At 49.0% G+C, this 13,602-nt stretch overlaps 2 protein-coding genes across 2 annotated transcripts; one reads left to right on the top strand and one right to left on the bottom strand.

Moving 5' to 3' along the window:
• The first annotated feature begins 2,345 nt into the window (after positions 1-2,345).
• LOC101781867 lies at positions 2,346-8,179 on the top strand. Its single transcript, XM_012843113.1, has 9 exons — positions 2,346-3,124; positions 3,213-3,290; positions 3,384-3,490; positions 4,310-4,507; positions 4,588-4,826; positions 5,386-5,531; positions 5,621-5,768; positions 7,585-7,656; positions 7,736-8,179. The coding sequence occupies exons 1-9, from the start codon at positions 2,361-2,363 to the stop codon at positions 7,829-7,831; spliced, it is 1,848 nt and encodes a 615-aa protein (XP_012698567.1). The 5' UTR covers positions 2,346-2,360; the 3' UTR covers positions 7,832-8,179.
• Positions 8,180-8,454: 275 nt separating this feature from the next.
• Positions 8,455-10,234, bottom strand: LOC101781464 (protein NRT1/ PTR FAMILY 2.11; the record flags this gene model as incomplete). The annotated part of the gene is given in 1 exon segment (XM_004982089.2): positions 8,455-10,234. A coding segment is annotated over 1 exon segment (1,401 nt), but the record flags the coding sequence as incomplete, so codon positions are not given.
• Between the last annotated feature and the right edge of the window lie 3,368 nt (positions 10,235-13,602).

The raw sequence follows: 13,602 nt of genomic DNA, 5'->3' as shown, positions 1-13,602 counted from the left end.
TCGGTATCACTGAGTGTATGGATGACTCCCCCCGATTCCTATCGGTGCCAGGCTGCATAGGTTATAGGCACCAGATTTATTTTTGAATGATTGATAACTCTTGTAGTCAATTACCAAGCTGCATATTGTACATAATTTGACCTTCATTTTCCCTTCACAGTACTTTGACATGGTATTGTGTGTATTTGACAATTCATCTATCATATTTAAAATTTTGAGGTTGGTAAGATCTCAATAAATCACAAGTCAGCTAACTAAAATACAATATTACGTAAATCGCAAACAAGGGACAGATATTCTAAAAAATCAGTTACAAAATTCCCTGCTAGCATATTCTTGTAAGTCATGGTTGTTGGATTTACAAGGTTATAACCAGCCATGGATTCTAGTAAATCTCATAAAGGACATATTCTAGTAAGTCGTTTATTAAATTCTCGTAAAAGATTAACCACATACAAGAGCATAAAAGGTCTCATAACTATTTACAAAATTCTTGGCATTAAAATATGGTAACTTGCCCTCCTAATGGATCCTCGTAACTGCCTGAACCTTTACCATAGTTTGCATACATTAGTTCAACATGTATTGACAATAAGATCGGTTCTTGCCGGACTTGGGGCACACAGGCCTTGATCTTTATCTACATTGCTGATTATTTGCGACAAAAGAAACATTTAACCTACTGTCTATCCTAGTGCCACTCAACTAACTTGTTTCCGACTAACAATTTCGTGCTAGCAAATTTCCTTCTAGTTCTAGTCTACTTATGAATGGATTAGTGTATTCACATTACATAGAAATAATGCTTATCTCCTATCATTAAGTCATTGGCAAGCCAGAGCTCCGTCTCTGGTAATTTTGTTACCGCAGTCATAGGATTATCATAATTTTTTTCCTTAGTATCTCCAGTTCTCAGCTAAAACATTATAAATTTGGGCATAACTGCCGCTCTTTCCACCATGCCTGTTTAATTTAAGAATGTACAGTTCCAGCTTTTCAGGCTTGCTAAATGATCATATTATTTACTCTGTTCTTATTTTTAAATGACTACAGGTGATGATGCCTCGTCGGAATTTCTGGGTAGCATCTGTGCAGTTACTTTGAGAGCAGCCTGCTCAGCACTGATTGATGGTGCTCCAGCTCCCTTTGCCGGTTGTGGGAGCCACCCCTGCCTAGCTCTGCTCCGTAGAGCATACTTCCATCTCCCCTGACAATGCTTATGATCAGATTCAGTTGGAGCTAGGGCAAGCAAGCAACGTATAATTGAGTTCAAGAATGTGGAAGCAAGCACTTTGTATCATATTCAGCAATGTGTAGTGTCATTACAAGTATTGAATCTGTATTATCATTTGTAACCGAGCCAATTTGAAAAAAAAACGATTGTTCCAATCTGTATTGTGGTAACTCACCTTTATATTATATTATAGTCAACGTACAAAAGTTGTAGTCAATTACGACACAACGTAGTCTGCATGTGGATTATAGTGAATAGTCTACATTATCATGATATCATCTCAAACATTCGAATTAACGTAACTATGTCACAGGTTAGAGAAGAAGAATGCTGATTCATGACTTGGGGTGGTTGTTGGGTTCCAGCCTTCCAGGGGGCTTCATGAGCTACTATGGTTGCTTGCTGAGCTGCTTGCTCGTGTTGAGCAAGCGAGCTGGTTGTTAACTTGGAGTACGTAAAATGCAAACTTGGCGTATTAAGGGGGAAAAAACAAACGAGCCGAACTGAATTTAAGCTATTCTCAAGCCGAACGAGCTAGCGAGTCACGAGTTTTATTTAGCTCAGTCCGCATCAACCAATCACTTCCTCGCGACGCCCCGGGTTGCGACTTGCGAGTAATGATGAAGCTCCCTCACCGGACGCCTCGCCGCGCGGACTCGATCCATCCGGCAAGTCCACGTCCGGATCAAAAAGCATCACGAGATTTCCCTCCCACCACAGGTGTCCAGCAGCAACGGCGACGCGCTCCCCCGTCGCCGTCGCCGCGGCGGGTCCGACAAAACGGGCCACATCGCCCCTCACCCTGATCGAGGAGGCGTCGGCCGTCGAGTGACCCATCAATCCATTATCCATCATCCATCCCTGGCCACGAAAACTCTCGAACCGGGGGCCGAAAAGGCTCCGCGGTGAAAACTGGTGAAACCCACGCGGGGCACGCGAGCGGCGGCGCCCATCCTCCGTGCCCACGCCGCTGCACTAGTACTACTACTACTACGCTGGTGACGGCGGGAGACGAGAGCCACTCGCTCAACCGGGCTCAGCGGGCGCGCGGGGCTCTGGGCTGTACCCAGCAGGCAGCAGCCGCAGGCGCGGCGCGGAGCGCACCTGACGGCTGGGCCTGCTGGGGATGGGCCTCGAGACTCGAGAGCGCGCGTTGCTATTGCTTGCGTTCGAGTCGCACGAGGCGGAGGCGCGGATTGGCTCGCTCGCCAGCGACCGGTCCTACGCATCCCTCCTTCCTCCTCATCCTTCCCTTCCCCCGTCGCGTCGCGCTCTCGCCTCGTCCCTTCTTCCGCTCTTCAATTCCGCCCACTGCCGAGAGCCCTTCCCTCTCCGAGCGGAGAGAAATGCGACCGCGATGCGCCCCTTCGTCCCCTCCCTGCGCCTCCCAACCCCATCCCTAACCCTCCTGCCCCCACCTCACTCCCTCTGCATTCCCCGCCGCCGCCGCCTCCTGCCCGCCCCGCTCGCCGCCTCCGCGTCCTCCAGGCGTCCGTACCGCCGCCGCCGCAACGCCCCGAGCCGGCCGCCACCGTCGTCACTCCAGCAGCAGCAGCAGCAGCCGCGGCCGCAGCAGCAGCGCGCCGCGAATGCCGCCGCGCCGGGCGCACGGCGCCAGGAGGAGCTGGAGGAGGCGATCTACGACTTCATGTGCCGCTCCGCCAAGCCCGGGGCGTTCCCCACCCGCGAGGAGCTCGTCGCGGCCGGCCGCGCCGACCTCGCGGCCGCCGTCGCGTCCAGCGGGGGATGGCTCTCCCTCGGATGGTCCCCCGCGGGCGCGGAGGGCGCCGCGCCGCGCTCGTCGGGCGGGGGACACCCTGACTACCCGCCCGAGACGGGCGTGTACCACCGTGATGACCTAGCGCCGGGCTCGGAGGATGACTCCGAGTGGTGAGTACCTGGAATTGCTCTGCTCTCTGATATGGCCCTCTCGTGTAGTCGTGTGAAACCTCGCTGAATTTCAGTGCGTGCGTTGCAGGGAGGAGGAGGAAGAAGATGAAGCGGACGAGGAGGAGGTGTCACCGTCTGGGCGTCAGCCAGAAATGGAGGAGACCAAGTGGGTGACTGCTGAAGCTCAAATCCAATTTGATCCCCGCCGTGGTCTTCTATTGGTTAATCGTTGTCGTTGTACTCTTCTGGGTGGTTGCAGGGAGGTCACGTTGAAAGCAGGCATCGAGGGGATGCTCACCAGGCTGCAGAGGGACAGGGAGCGGGCGCGGCCGCCGCCCCGACCAGAAGGCAGAAGTGACAATGGCGGTATGTGGCTTATCCTAAGAATTCCTCTGGAACATAAGTTGCTTCCAATTGTGCAGTGGTAGTAGTACTCTCTTAGCCAATCGACAATGTTTGGCAAGCATTCTTCTGTGACTACATGAGATATTTTGGTTGCATCAGTTCGCTTTTTAGCTATGAAGGAGCTCATTGTTGCATATACGCGTAGTGATAGTTGTTGTGGCTGGCTTCTTTTAGTACTACTCTTGTTGCTTTACAAAAATAAAGAAAACTGCGGGAATGAAGTTTCAGGGAATTCATTGAGTGCATCATGAAAGGTTAATCCAAGCTATCTGTTTTTTTTTCAGTTTGAACTGTTTTCTAAAGCGGGACCTTTCTAATATTGTCTCTAGCAGAAAAATTTTCTAAACAAACTGTTTCTTTCTGTATGTGTAACTGAATATATTGTCATGGTTTTTTGGTTATCCATTTAAGGCTACAAGGTAGAAAAATTATTTTTGTCAGCTAAGTGAAAATGGAATAATGACAACAATTTGTTGTTATTCTGTGACCCATCGTATCAGTGTTTGTGTTAATATTCACTGGCTCACAACATTGGTGTTGATTGAAAATTTGGCTATTTGCAAAAACGCTACTGAGTTATTTCATTTGTTTTCTTTTTGAACCGTCACCGCATTCAGAGCAGTTAGTTTCAGTCTGCCCTCAAGTGCTTTACAAAGTACAAACAACTGATTTATCTTAGCTAGTACTCTGCACAGGGTCTTTTGTCTTCATTTTTCACCACTGCAAATTCTTCTTTTGTATGTTAAACTAAGATTACCCAACTATGTTGCATATGTACAGCTTTAGCAGGCAACAGCGGTGCTCCCAGTCATACAGCGGCTGGTGGCAGGCATAGCCCTAGGACACCTGAGAATGGAAGTGTTCATGGATCTCATCCTCAAAATGGGACGCTAGATGGCAACAATACCTTACAGAGTTCGAGCAACGATACATGGCAAACATGGACCCTTGGCAAGAGTGATTTATCTGATTTTGAAGGTTATATGTCTGCTCATCTTTATTCTTCTATTGTGCATCATAGTTGTTAGATTACTTGTTGACTCATTTACTCACTGCAGCTGCTGAGGTCCTACCAATTGAAAGCAGAAGATTATCTCGGCATGATGAACAAGACATTGCATTGGCGCAAAATGACTTTCACAGATCATCTAATGGTGTGGCTGTAAGTGATTATCCTAGTGATGGTGTAGACTCTGAAAGAGATGAGATACATTCTCGTCTTCAAACTCTGGAATTGGACCTATCTGCCGCTCTCAAGACATTAAGATCAAGATTCGACAAAGTCTTATCAAATATGGTGCGTATATGTCTCTTTATATTATCTTATTACTGGTTAAATTGTTCTTTGCATTCACTTTTCTTTTCTTGGTTCTGCAATTATTACGCTTTTAGTTAACATTTACTCACATGGTTCCAGTGCTTTGATATGCTTCTTATATTACCACTTGCTCTAGACATAAAGACTACCATCAAATATTTTACACTGTAAATGATGACATGATTATGAATACCTTTAGAAGATGGTGCGAGCAGATGTACAATGATTGCAGAATAGAGAATCCTCCATTGCCATGCTGGATGTTTTTATTATAGTTACTTCTGTCTGTAGCTAGCTGCAAATTTTAGTTGACCTTTCACAGTTTTCTGATATTTTAGTTATCATTAGTAGTTGGCTTAATAATCAAATAGCGTGTCAGTAACAATCTTGGAAAGTCATGTTGGTGTTTCTAAGTATCCAGCTTTCCACGATTGTTACTGACACGCTATTTGACAGAAAGATGTTTCTTGTTTTGATCTGTTTTATGGCATTATACTTGTATTTCTAAATAAATTGGCTTTGCCGTTCCCCTTTCCAGTCAAATAATAATGGAGCTACTGTACTGGATGATATCTCTGACGATTGGGAGTTTGAGGAGACAAAGGTACTGCAAGCTCAGGAGGAGCTACGATCAATCCGGGCTAAAATAGCTGTATTAGAAGGGAAGATGGCACTTGAGATAATGTATGCCCTCTAATTAATCATCTGTGCTTCATATTTCATCTCATTCCCTCCTACTTACTCTATTATCATAATATCTATGGCATCATCAGTGAAAGGAACAAAATAATAGAAGATAAACAAAGGAGGCTTGATGAAGTTGAGAAGGCCCTGAGTGAGCTCCGTACTGTTTGTATCATGTGGGCCAACCCTGCTTCAGAGGTTTTATTGGTTGGGTCATTTGATGGCTGGACAAGTCAAGTAAGTAACCTACTCCAATCTCCTTTCATGTCTTAGAAATTAAAATTGTTAATGAATTACAAGATATGTACTAAGTTCTTACCTACTCGTTTTCATTGGTTGTCAAAGAAATGACGCAAACTATATTGCTTCTCTTATGGGTATTGCCAGTGCAATTTACTGTTAGCACCTTTGTGTGATGTGTAATTAATACGTTGCCAATACATCACAAAATAAGCCCAGGCAAGATCAGTTTCTTTTTGAAGACTCTTTAAGTGGAAATTACAGCCTGAAACATATATGGATGTGGCTTGTCAACATGTCAATCACAGTAATACCATGAACTGCTAAAAAAAGGGAAAAAGAAACCTGCTGAGTTCAAGAATGCAGCAACATTGTAGGCACAAGGATGAATGGGGGGCAGAGGGTGGTCGACCCAAGGGGCCATCATTAAACCCTACATGAACCACCAACAAATAGGAAAAACTTATTTAAAAGTAAGGTATTGAAAGCCTGGGTCCACGCTTTTCTATCCAAGGACGATATGTTGTACAAGAATCAGAATAATTTATATGTTGAATTTTGTAATCATGCACTGTGATGTTAATGAATCTCAAGTTCTCTTTAGGGGCTTATGAAACTGGTATTTTCTCCACCTTTTCAGTGCCCAGTTTTGACCCACGTGGTTTGGACTACAGATTTGCTGCATTTAGCTTCACCCTAAGTCCAGTCTTTGTCATCTTTGTTTATATTCAACTAATGAACTGCTAATCATCAGTCCTTATCTTGTCACACCATCATTGATAACTTTACACGATGAAATATAAGAATGGAGGTAGATATGGCCTGCACTACTAATTATTATGTAACTATTTGCTTTAGACATGTAGCCTAGTTCAAGCTTTGATATAGTTTTCAGATTACTACTCCCTCTGAATGTATGTACAGAGTACAGGTCAAATATTTTAATGTTGACCATTAACAAGTAATGAGTTAGGTAGATTGACAATATAAGGTTACGTTAGTTGATGCATCATGAAAATTACTTTAATCCTTACTTTCAGTATCATATTTTCATAGAAGTTTCTAGTCAAAATTCCAGTGTCCAAAACAACTTATATTTGCAATTGGATGGGATTTTTTTAAACTATGTGGGATACACTATATGTATATCTGCTTTGGACTATGTGCCAGCCAACTGTTAGCTTGTCATGATAGTGCTTAGTGATGATGTTTGGTCGCATTCTAGAATGAAAAATGTGTGCTGTTTGTTGGTGATTGAGTGTCCAAAACAACTTATATTTGCAATCGGATGGAAATTTTTTTAAAACTATGTGGGATACATTATATGAATATCTGCTTTGGACTATGTGCCAGCCAACTGTTAGCTTGTCATGATAGTGCTTAGTGATGATGTTTGGTTGCATTCAGAATGAAAAATGTGTGCTGTTTGTTGGTGATTAGCAGTTGAATTGATTGTGCATGGGCGCTTATCTATAGGACCATTGATCTTTATATAGTCATGCTGGATTTTAGCCTTTTCTTAATGGTTAGGAGATGTGGTTTAATCTTGCTTAATTCAATGAGAATGAGATTCACCAATCCATACTGTCCTGTTCTTGTAAAGACCAAAGCAGATTTTGATTCAAAAGACATAGCTTGATTCTGTTTTCATGCATCGAATACAAAGTCCGTTTTTGTAATTCATGTCAGGTGTAGGATCCACTGGCATAGTATGTAGTATTCTTGTATTGGAAAGATAATCTTCTTATCTACATAATCATCATCATATTCTCATTTCTAAAGGATTATAATCTAACTGTAAGCGTTGCTGCAGAGAAAGCTGGAAAAATCATCAGAAAGAGGCATGTTTTCCTTGAACCTGAGGCTGTACCCAGGTAGATATGAGGTAATTGTCTGCCCTTTTAGGCTTTTCTCTAATCATCTGTGTTGTTACATCCACTGATTGTTTTCATTTCTGCTTTCAGATTAAGTTTATCGTTGATGGTGTCTGGAAGAACGATCCTTTGCGGCCCACTGTGTACAACAATGGGCATGAAAACAACCTTCTGGTTGTCACTTGACTTGAAGCTGCATCCTGGTAGCATTTTTGTAGATTGTTGCGTAGATCGTCCTCAACATGATTTGATGCCAACTGATTAGATCATCCCTCCTTGTAACTAGTCAGCTTTTCCTTCGGTGATTTCATTTTCTTCTAGATAGTTGTGTACCACATAAACAGTGTAGGGTGCTGTCAAAATGCGTCACCCTGTTGAGACAGGAGAAGAAAGTAGCTGTGCATTCTTTTCTCCCCATTGTTCTGCCCTGGTGTTGGTTCACCTTCATTCTGTGTATCAACATTGTATGTACATATGTTGTTAAGGCTGTATATTTGTAGTCTGTTCTCGAAAGTTTTTAATTGTTCCTTGCAAGGGTTGCATTATTGAGATTAATATATATGTTTGTGTGCTTCGAAATCCAATATTAGGAACTGCTTTAAAGTGGTTTTGCTTTACTGTGGGGGAAGAGAAGTGTTCTTCCAGCAAAGGTAAAAATATCCCTGGATCAGTTTTATCTCTATCGAAAAGGTGTGCTAGTAATATTCTTGACCCTTATCAGGTGGACAGCATGGAGGCCAACAACAACTGAACTTTGAAGGCATTCGTTTATTCAGGTCAGTGACACTGAAGGCATATGTGCTTGCGAATTGAAATCATAAGCTGGGAATCGAGCTTAACTTTCATTTCATCTTAACATCCATTCATATTTCAGTTTAACCACTTACAAGAAACCAACTCTTTTGTTTCTTTCTTCTCTTTCATCATCCTATGGATCCAAATGGAAGCACGAGTAACAAAATTAAAATACAATAAACAAAAAAAAGAGGCATTATCAAACAACTACTATGGTAAACACAAATTAATTATCGTGACCTTATACTAACCCCCCCTTTTTTTCCTCATGCTCCCCCAAGGCCATGACATAATTACCCAACCAAGCAACCAGACAGATTTCCATCCCCACATAGTTCAGAGCTCATTCTTCATGCCTGCACTCGTGAGATGATGACCACCTCGGCCGGGCGCTCAGTTGCTGGCCCCCTTGAACCTGTACCACCTGGCGCAGATGAGGAAGTAGATGAGGTTGAAGACGCCGATGCCGGCGATGGTCCAGTAGAAGAGATCGAGGCGGCCCTTGTTGAGGTCCTGCGCCAGCCAGTTGCGGCCGGACCCCGTCGTCCGGTGCACGATGGTCACCAGGAACCCGCTGAGGTAGTTGCCGAGCGCCAGGTTGCAGAAGGCCAGCGCCCCCGCCACGCTCCGCATGTGCTCGGGGATCTCCTTGTAGTAGAACTCGATCTGGCTGATGAGGTTGAACGCCTCCGACAGGCCCAGGATCATGAGCTGCGGCACCATCCACAGGCTGGACATGGCCGAGATGTCGCCGCCCATCATGGTCTTGCCCAGCGTCGGCTGGCTCAGCGCGATGGCGCGCCGCCTGTCCTCGACGATGGCCGAGATGACCATGGCCACGGTGGAGAGCGCGATGCCGATGCCCTGGCGCTGGAGCAGCGTGAACCCCTCCTCCTTGCCGGTCATCTTCCGGAGCTTAGGCAGCAGGATGCGGTCGTACAGCGGGATCCAGAGCGTCTGCGCGAGCATGGCGAAGACGGTGAAGGACGCGGCGGGGATCTCGAAGCTGCCGCGGCCGAGGTGGCGGTCGGACTGCAGCGCCGAGAGCACCACGTACGTGGACTGCTGCACCACGGCCACGTAGTAGATGATCCCCGTCGACCACACCGGCGCGATGCGGATGAGGCACTTCACCTCCTCCACCTGCTGCACGCTGCAGAGCCTCCAGGGGTCCGCCGGCGCGGCGCCACCGGGGCGCACCTCCTCCGTCGATGCCACGATGGCCGCCTTGTCCAGGCACCGGAACTGGTCCGTGTGCGCGAGCTTGGTGACGATGGCGCTGGTGTGCGGCGGGTTGAACAGGTCCTGCTTCGGGTCCTTGGGCTGCTTCAGCGACCGCTTCTTGAAGGCGGCCGCCAGCACCTGCACGACGCTGGTGAAGGGGCTCCCCTCCGGCGTCACCCGGACGTAGAGCTTGGTGCCCATGAAGAAGAGGACGCAGGCGAGGAACATGAGGCCCGTGGGGATGCCGAGCCCGATGGGCCAGCTCAGGTTGCTCTGCACGTAGATGATGACGGTGGCCGAGATCATCATGGCGGCGGTGAAGGTGAAGTAGTACCAGTTGAAGAAGCTGTTGATGCCGCGCTTGCCGGACTCGGTGTTGGGGTCGAACTGGTCGGCGCCGAAGGGCATGCTGCAGGGGCGGATCCCCGCCGAGCCCAGCACCAGGAACGCGAAGGCAATGAAGAGCACCGCGAACTGGTACGAGGTGGCCTTCTCGCAGGTCTCGCCCACGCCGCACTCCGGCGGGTGCAGGCTGTCCGCGGCGGCCGTCAGCGTCAGAAAGAACATTCCCTGGTCGATGCATGGAAAAAAAAAGCTGGTGAGCGAAGCGATTTGGGGTTGGAGGGAACTCAACGATAGTTTAAATCAAATCTCGAACACTTTGATCACGATCCGCCAATGCGAGTTTGGGGTTGGAAGGAAAAAAGCAGTCAAGCAGTTTGCTTGCAAAAAACTGTCAAGTGATGAGTTTGGGCCCAGGCTTAGTACAATCACTTCAGTGATGGGCTTGGGCTTATGGCCCGATGAGTCCACCTGTGTGTGTGCGCGCGCGCGCGCGCGGCGCGTGACCAAAACCATGCTCCTCGTGGCAGAAGATGCGCCCTAAATCGTGTCATTGGGGACATCCGAATCGTGGCATCGGCTCTGCAACGCACGTATGATTCGACCTGTCATGGTGGGCACATCCGAATCGTGGCATGGGGGACATGGTGGCGCCTACGATTGGACTTGTCATTCTGGATATCTGAATCGTGGCATCGGTTCTGCAACATGACCTGCACCTGCACGCTTTGTGTCCTGGTCTCCCCGTGTTACAGTCCACGAATAGGAGGAGCAGCAGGAGCAAGTGGGTCAATCCCGGTGGCTCCATCGTCTCCCCGCGCTGTGGTTGTGCTCGTGCAGGCGTGCAGCTGCTGGGAGTTGGGAGTCTCACTTCGGCAGGACAGAGATACGGCCGGACATCGTGGCCGTATCATTTGGCCGCACATGTGGGAGAACACGCACAGGCACGGCAGCTTCGTTCGTAGCATAGGGAACCCCAGCCGAGTTCGAGGCTGTGATTCTCTCGAATCGGCCGAGGAGTCTTAAAGCAAACAGTGTTCCGTCTGCGAGATGGGATCATGGCATCATGGGAGGCGTTGCTTGGCAACCGAAGAACAACCCGCGGCCAGCGTCAGGTTGTTCCGGCTCCGCTCGCTCTGCCCCGTAGCCGCCGCCCGGCCCGGGGTCCAGACTCCCAGAGTCCTGACCGAGACACAATCCCCCCGGCAAAGCGCGCGTTTCCCACCGCCCCGTAAGGGCACCTTTTGCCGCCGCCCCACCGACCGACACGCCTGCCCCGGTGATGCCCAACCCCCACCCCACCCCTGCCGTGCACGGCTCCGAAGCCACCGCTCTCTTCCTCCGTTTCCACGAGAGCGTGTCCGCCCGTCGGCGCGTCGCAAGCGAACAAAACCGCGCCCTCCTCTCGTGGCCCCCGCGCCCCACGCGGCCGTGTGCCCACTGGCCAGCGAATTCCCCGCTCCTCCACCGCGCCCCACCTACCCCGCACGGCGGCCGCGACGCAACGCGGCTCGCGGGCGCGGCGGGGCAGAGGAGAGGGGGACCAAGCAAAAGCAACCCCCGCGTCCGCGTCTGGCTGGCCATCGTCTGTCCCCCGGCCCAGCAGGAGCAGGGGCACGAGCACGAGAGCACTCGCTCGCGCACCCGCGCCGTGCGCGCATTCCCGCAGCTAGTGGTGGTGGCCAGGTTCCCTCGCGCACCCCCGCCCATGACACCAGCGTGTCCGGAACCGACACCGGCGCTGCGCTGTGCACGATTATTCGATCCCCAGCGCACCGGAATCAACAAGGCCGCACTGCGGTAATGGCAGTCGCGACCGAGTTCATTCTTCATCGTTGGTGCGGCGACGAACGTGGCTGCTGCTTCTGGTCCGGAACCGGAATGATCGGCCTGCCTTCCACACGTACCGGGAAACAAGTCGCTTTCGGCGGCGGCGGCGAGCAGGCGATCGCGAGAGATATTTGCCTCTAGTGTCCGTGTCCGTGGCCTACCGCACGCTACTAGTCTACTACTGTGCAGCGCAGCACGCCAAATAAGCGGGGCTCTCAGCTCTCTCACTCACCAGTCCATCTCCGTTGGCTCCACCTCACGAGCCGCCGCCCACTTACTGTGCGGTTCGGTGCAGTTCGTTGGCGGTCGCGTCGGGGACGGATACGCGTGTCTGTCCCGATCGGATAAGGGTCGCCGCCGCCGGGGATTTGGCCGCGCGTGCTACAGCTTACAAGCCGCCGTCCGTGGCACGGGAGAGACTTGGGAGACTCTTCCGAACGTACAAGGAAACCGATGCCTGCTATCTCGCTATGCTCCAAACAGTTACGCGATCAGTCAGCCGGTTAGTACGTATATGCGTGCGAGGACAAAGTCTCCAGGCTCCCCCAAGTCCAGCGCCGCTGTCTGGCTACGTGCACAAGTCCGCGCTCTGGTCTGTGACTCTGTGGCTCCGTGCTCTCTCTCTCTCTCTCCCCCTACGGTGCTTCGTAGTCGTCGCACCATCCCAATCCAAGACCTGGCTAGTGGCTGCCTATGTGGACGGGGGACAGGTCCACTTCGCTGCACGGCGACGCAAGCTGATCCGATTCACTCTTCTATTGAAAAAAAAAATCATATTGATCCCCTTTTGCACGAACAAAATCAACCGAGCAGCACGGATTGATTGAGTTGTTTTGGGCACTTGTTGGGGCATTATCTTACTACTATTGGTACTACTAGTAGATACTGCATCAATCATCGTTAAGTGGGGTGCAACCAGCGAGCCACATGCGCGCATGCCTCGCTAGCAGTACAGCCTCAGTAGAAGTTTTTACGCAGAGTTTCATAAGTATTAATTTTCATGTCACATCATCAATTTTGCTGACATGGTAAGGTATTTATGAGAAGAGAGAAGAAAAAATTTCATCATACATGAGAGGAGTTTCATCCTCATAACACTCAACGGATACAGTTGACTAATTCTCAATTTTAATAACTGTGCATTGAGACTAGACTAACTAGTCCAGCTGATGTGGAGGTCGGATAAAAAGCGGAACATTTAGGGCACTACAATACGGGTTAGCGCGGCGCTAATCATGAGCCACGCACTGCTAAAAGCAGCCTTTTTAATTTGCCTATGGTATGCAAGTGCATGCGCTTTCTAGAGTTGGAGCATCATAATTCATGACACGAGTGGCTCTACCTCTACAATCTAGGCTAACCAACGTGGGAGTTACATATGGAGTACGGTGTACAGAGTACTGATGGGGATCACTACGGCCACCTAATGCTAGACTAGGATATATATTTTGGTATATATAAAAGAGATGGTAGGATGTTTTGGCTCTGGCACCGTGTTGGACGCGAGACGAATCAATGAGCTTGCTCAATTACCATCACCTGTTTTTTTAATATAATAATTATCTTTGCATTTGATTTTTTTGGGTGGGTGGGGGGGGGGGGGGGGAGGGGGGGGGGGGGGACAACAACCAGAACCCCTATGGTACTCAAGTCTTGTCCTGAGACGTTGAGCAGGGAGAGGACCATCCGTGCCCCTCCTCCATCTTCAACCTGAAAGTTGGATAAAAACGGCCACCTTCATCATCCTTCACTCTCAAGCTACTGCC

Source organism: Setaria italica, chromosome IX (assembly GCF_000263155.2).
Source record: "Setaria italica strain Yugu1 chromosome IX, Setaria_italica_v2.0, whole genome shotgun sequence".
In the NCBI taxonomy this organism is placed as follows: domain Eukaryota; kingdom Viridiplantae; phylum Streptophyta; class Magnoliopsida; order Poales; family Poaceae; genus Setaria; species Setaria italica.
Note: the sequence above shows the minus strand (reverse complement) of the source record. Positions and strands in the feature narration are given on the sequence as shown.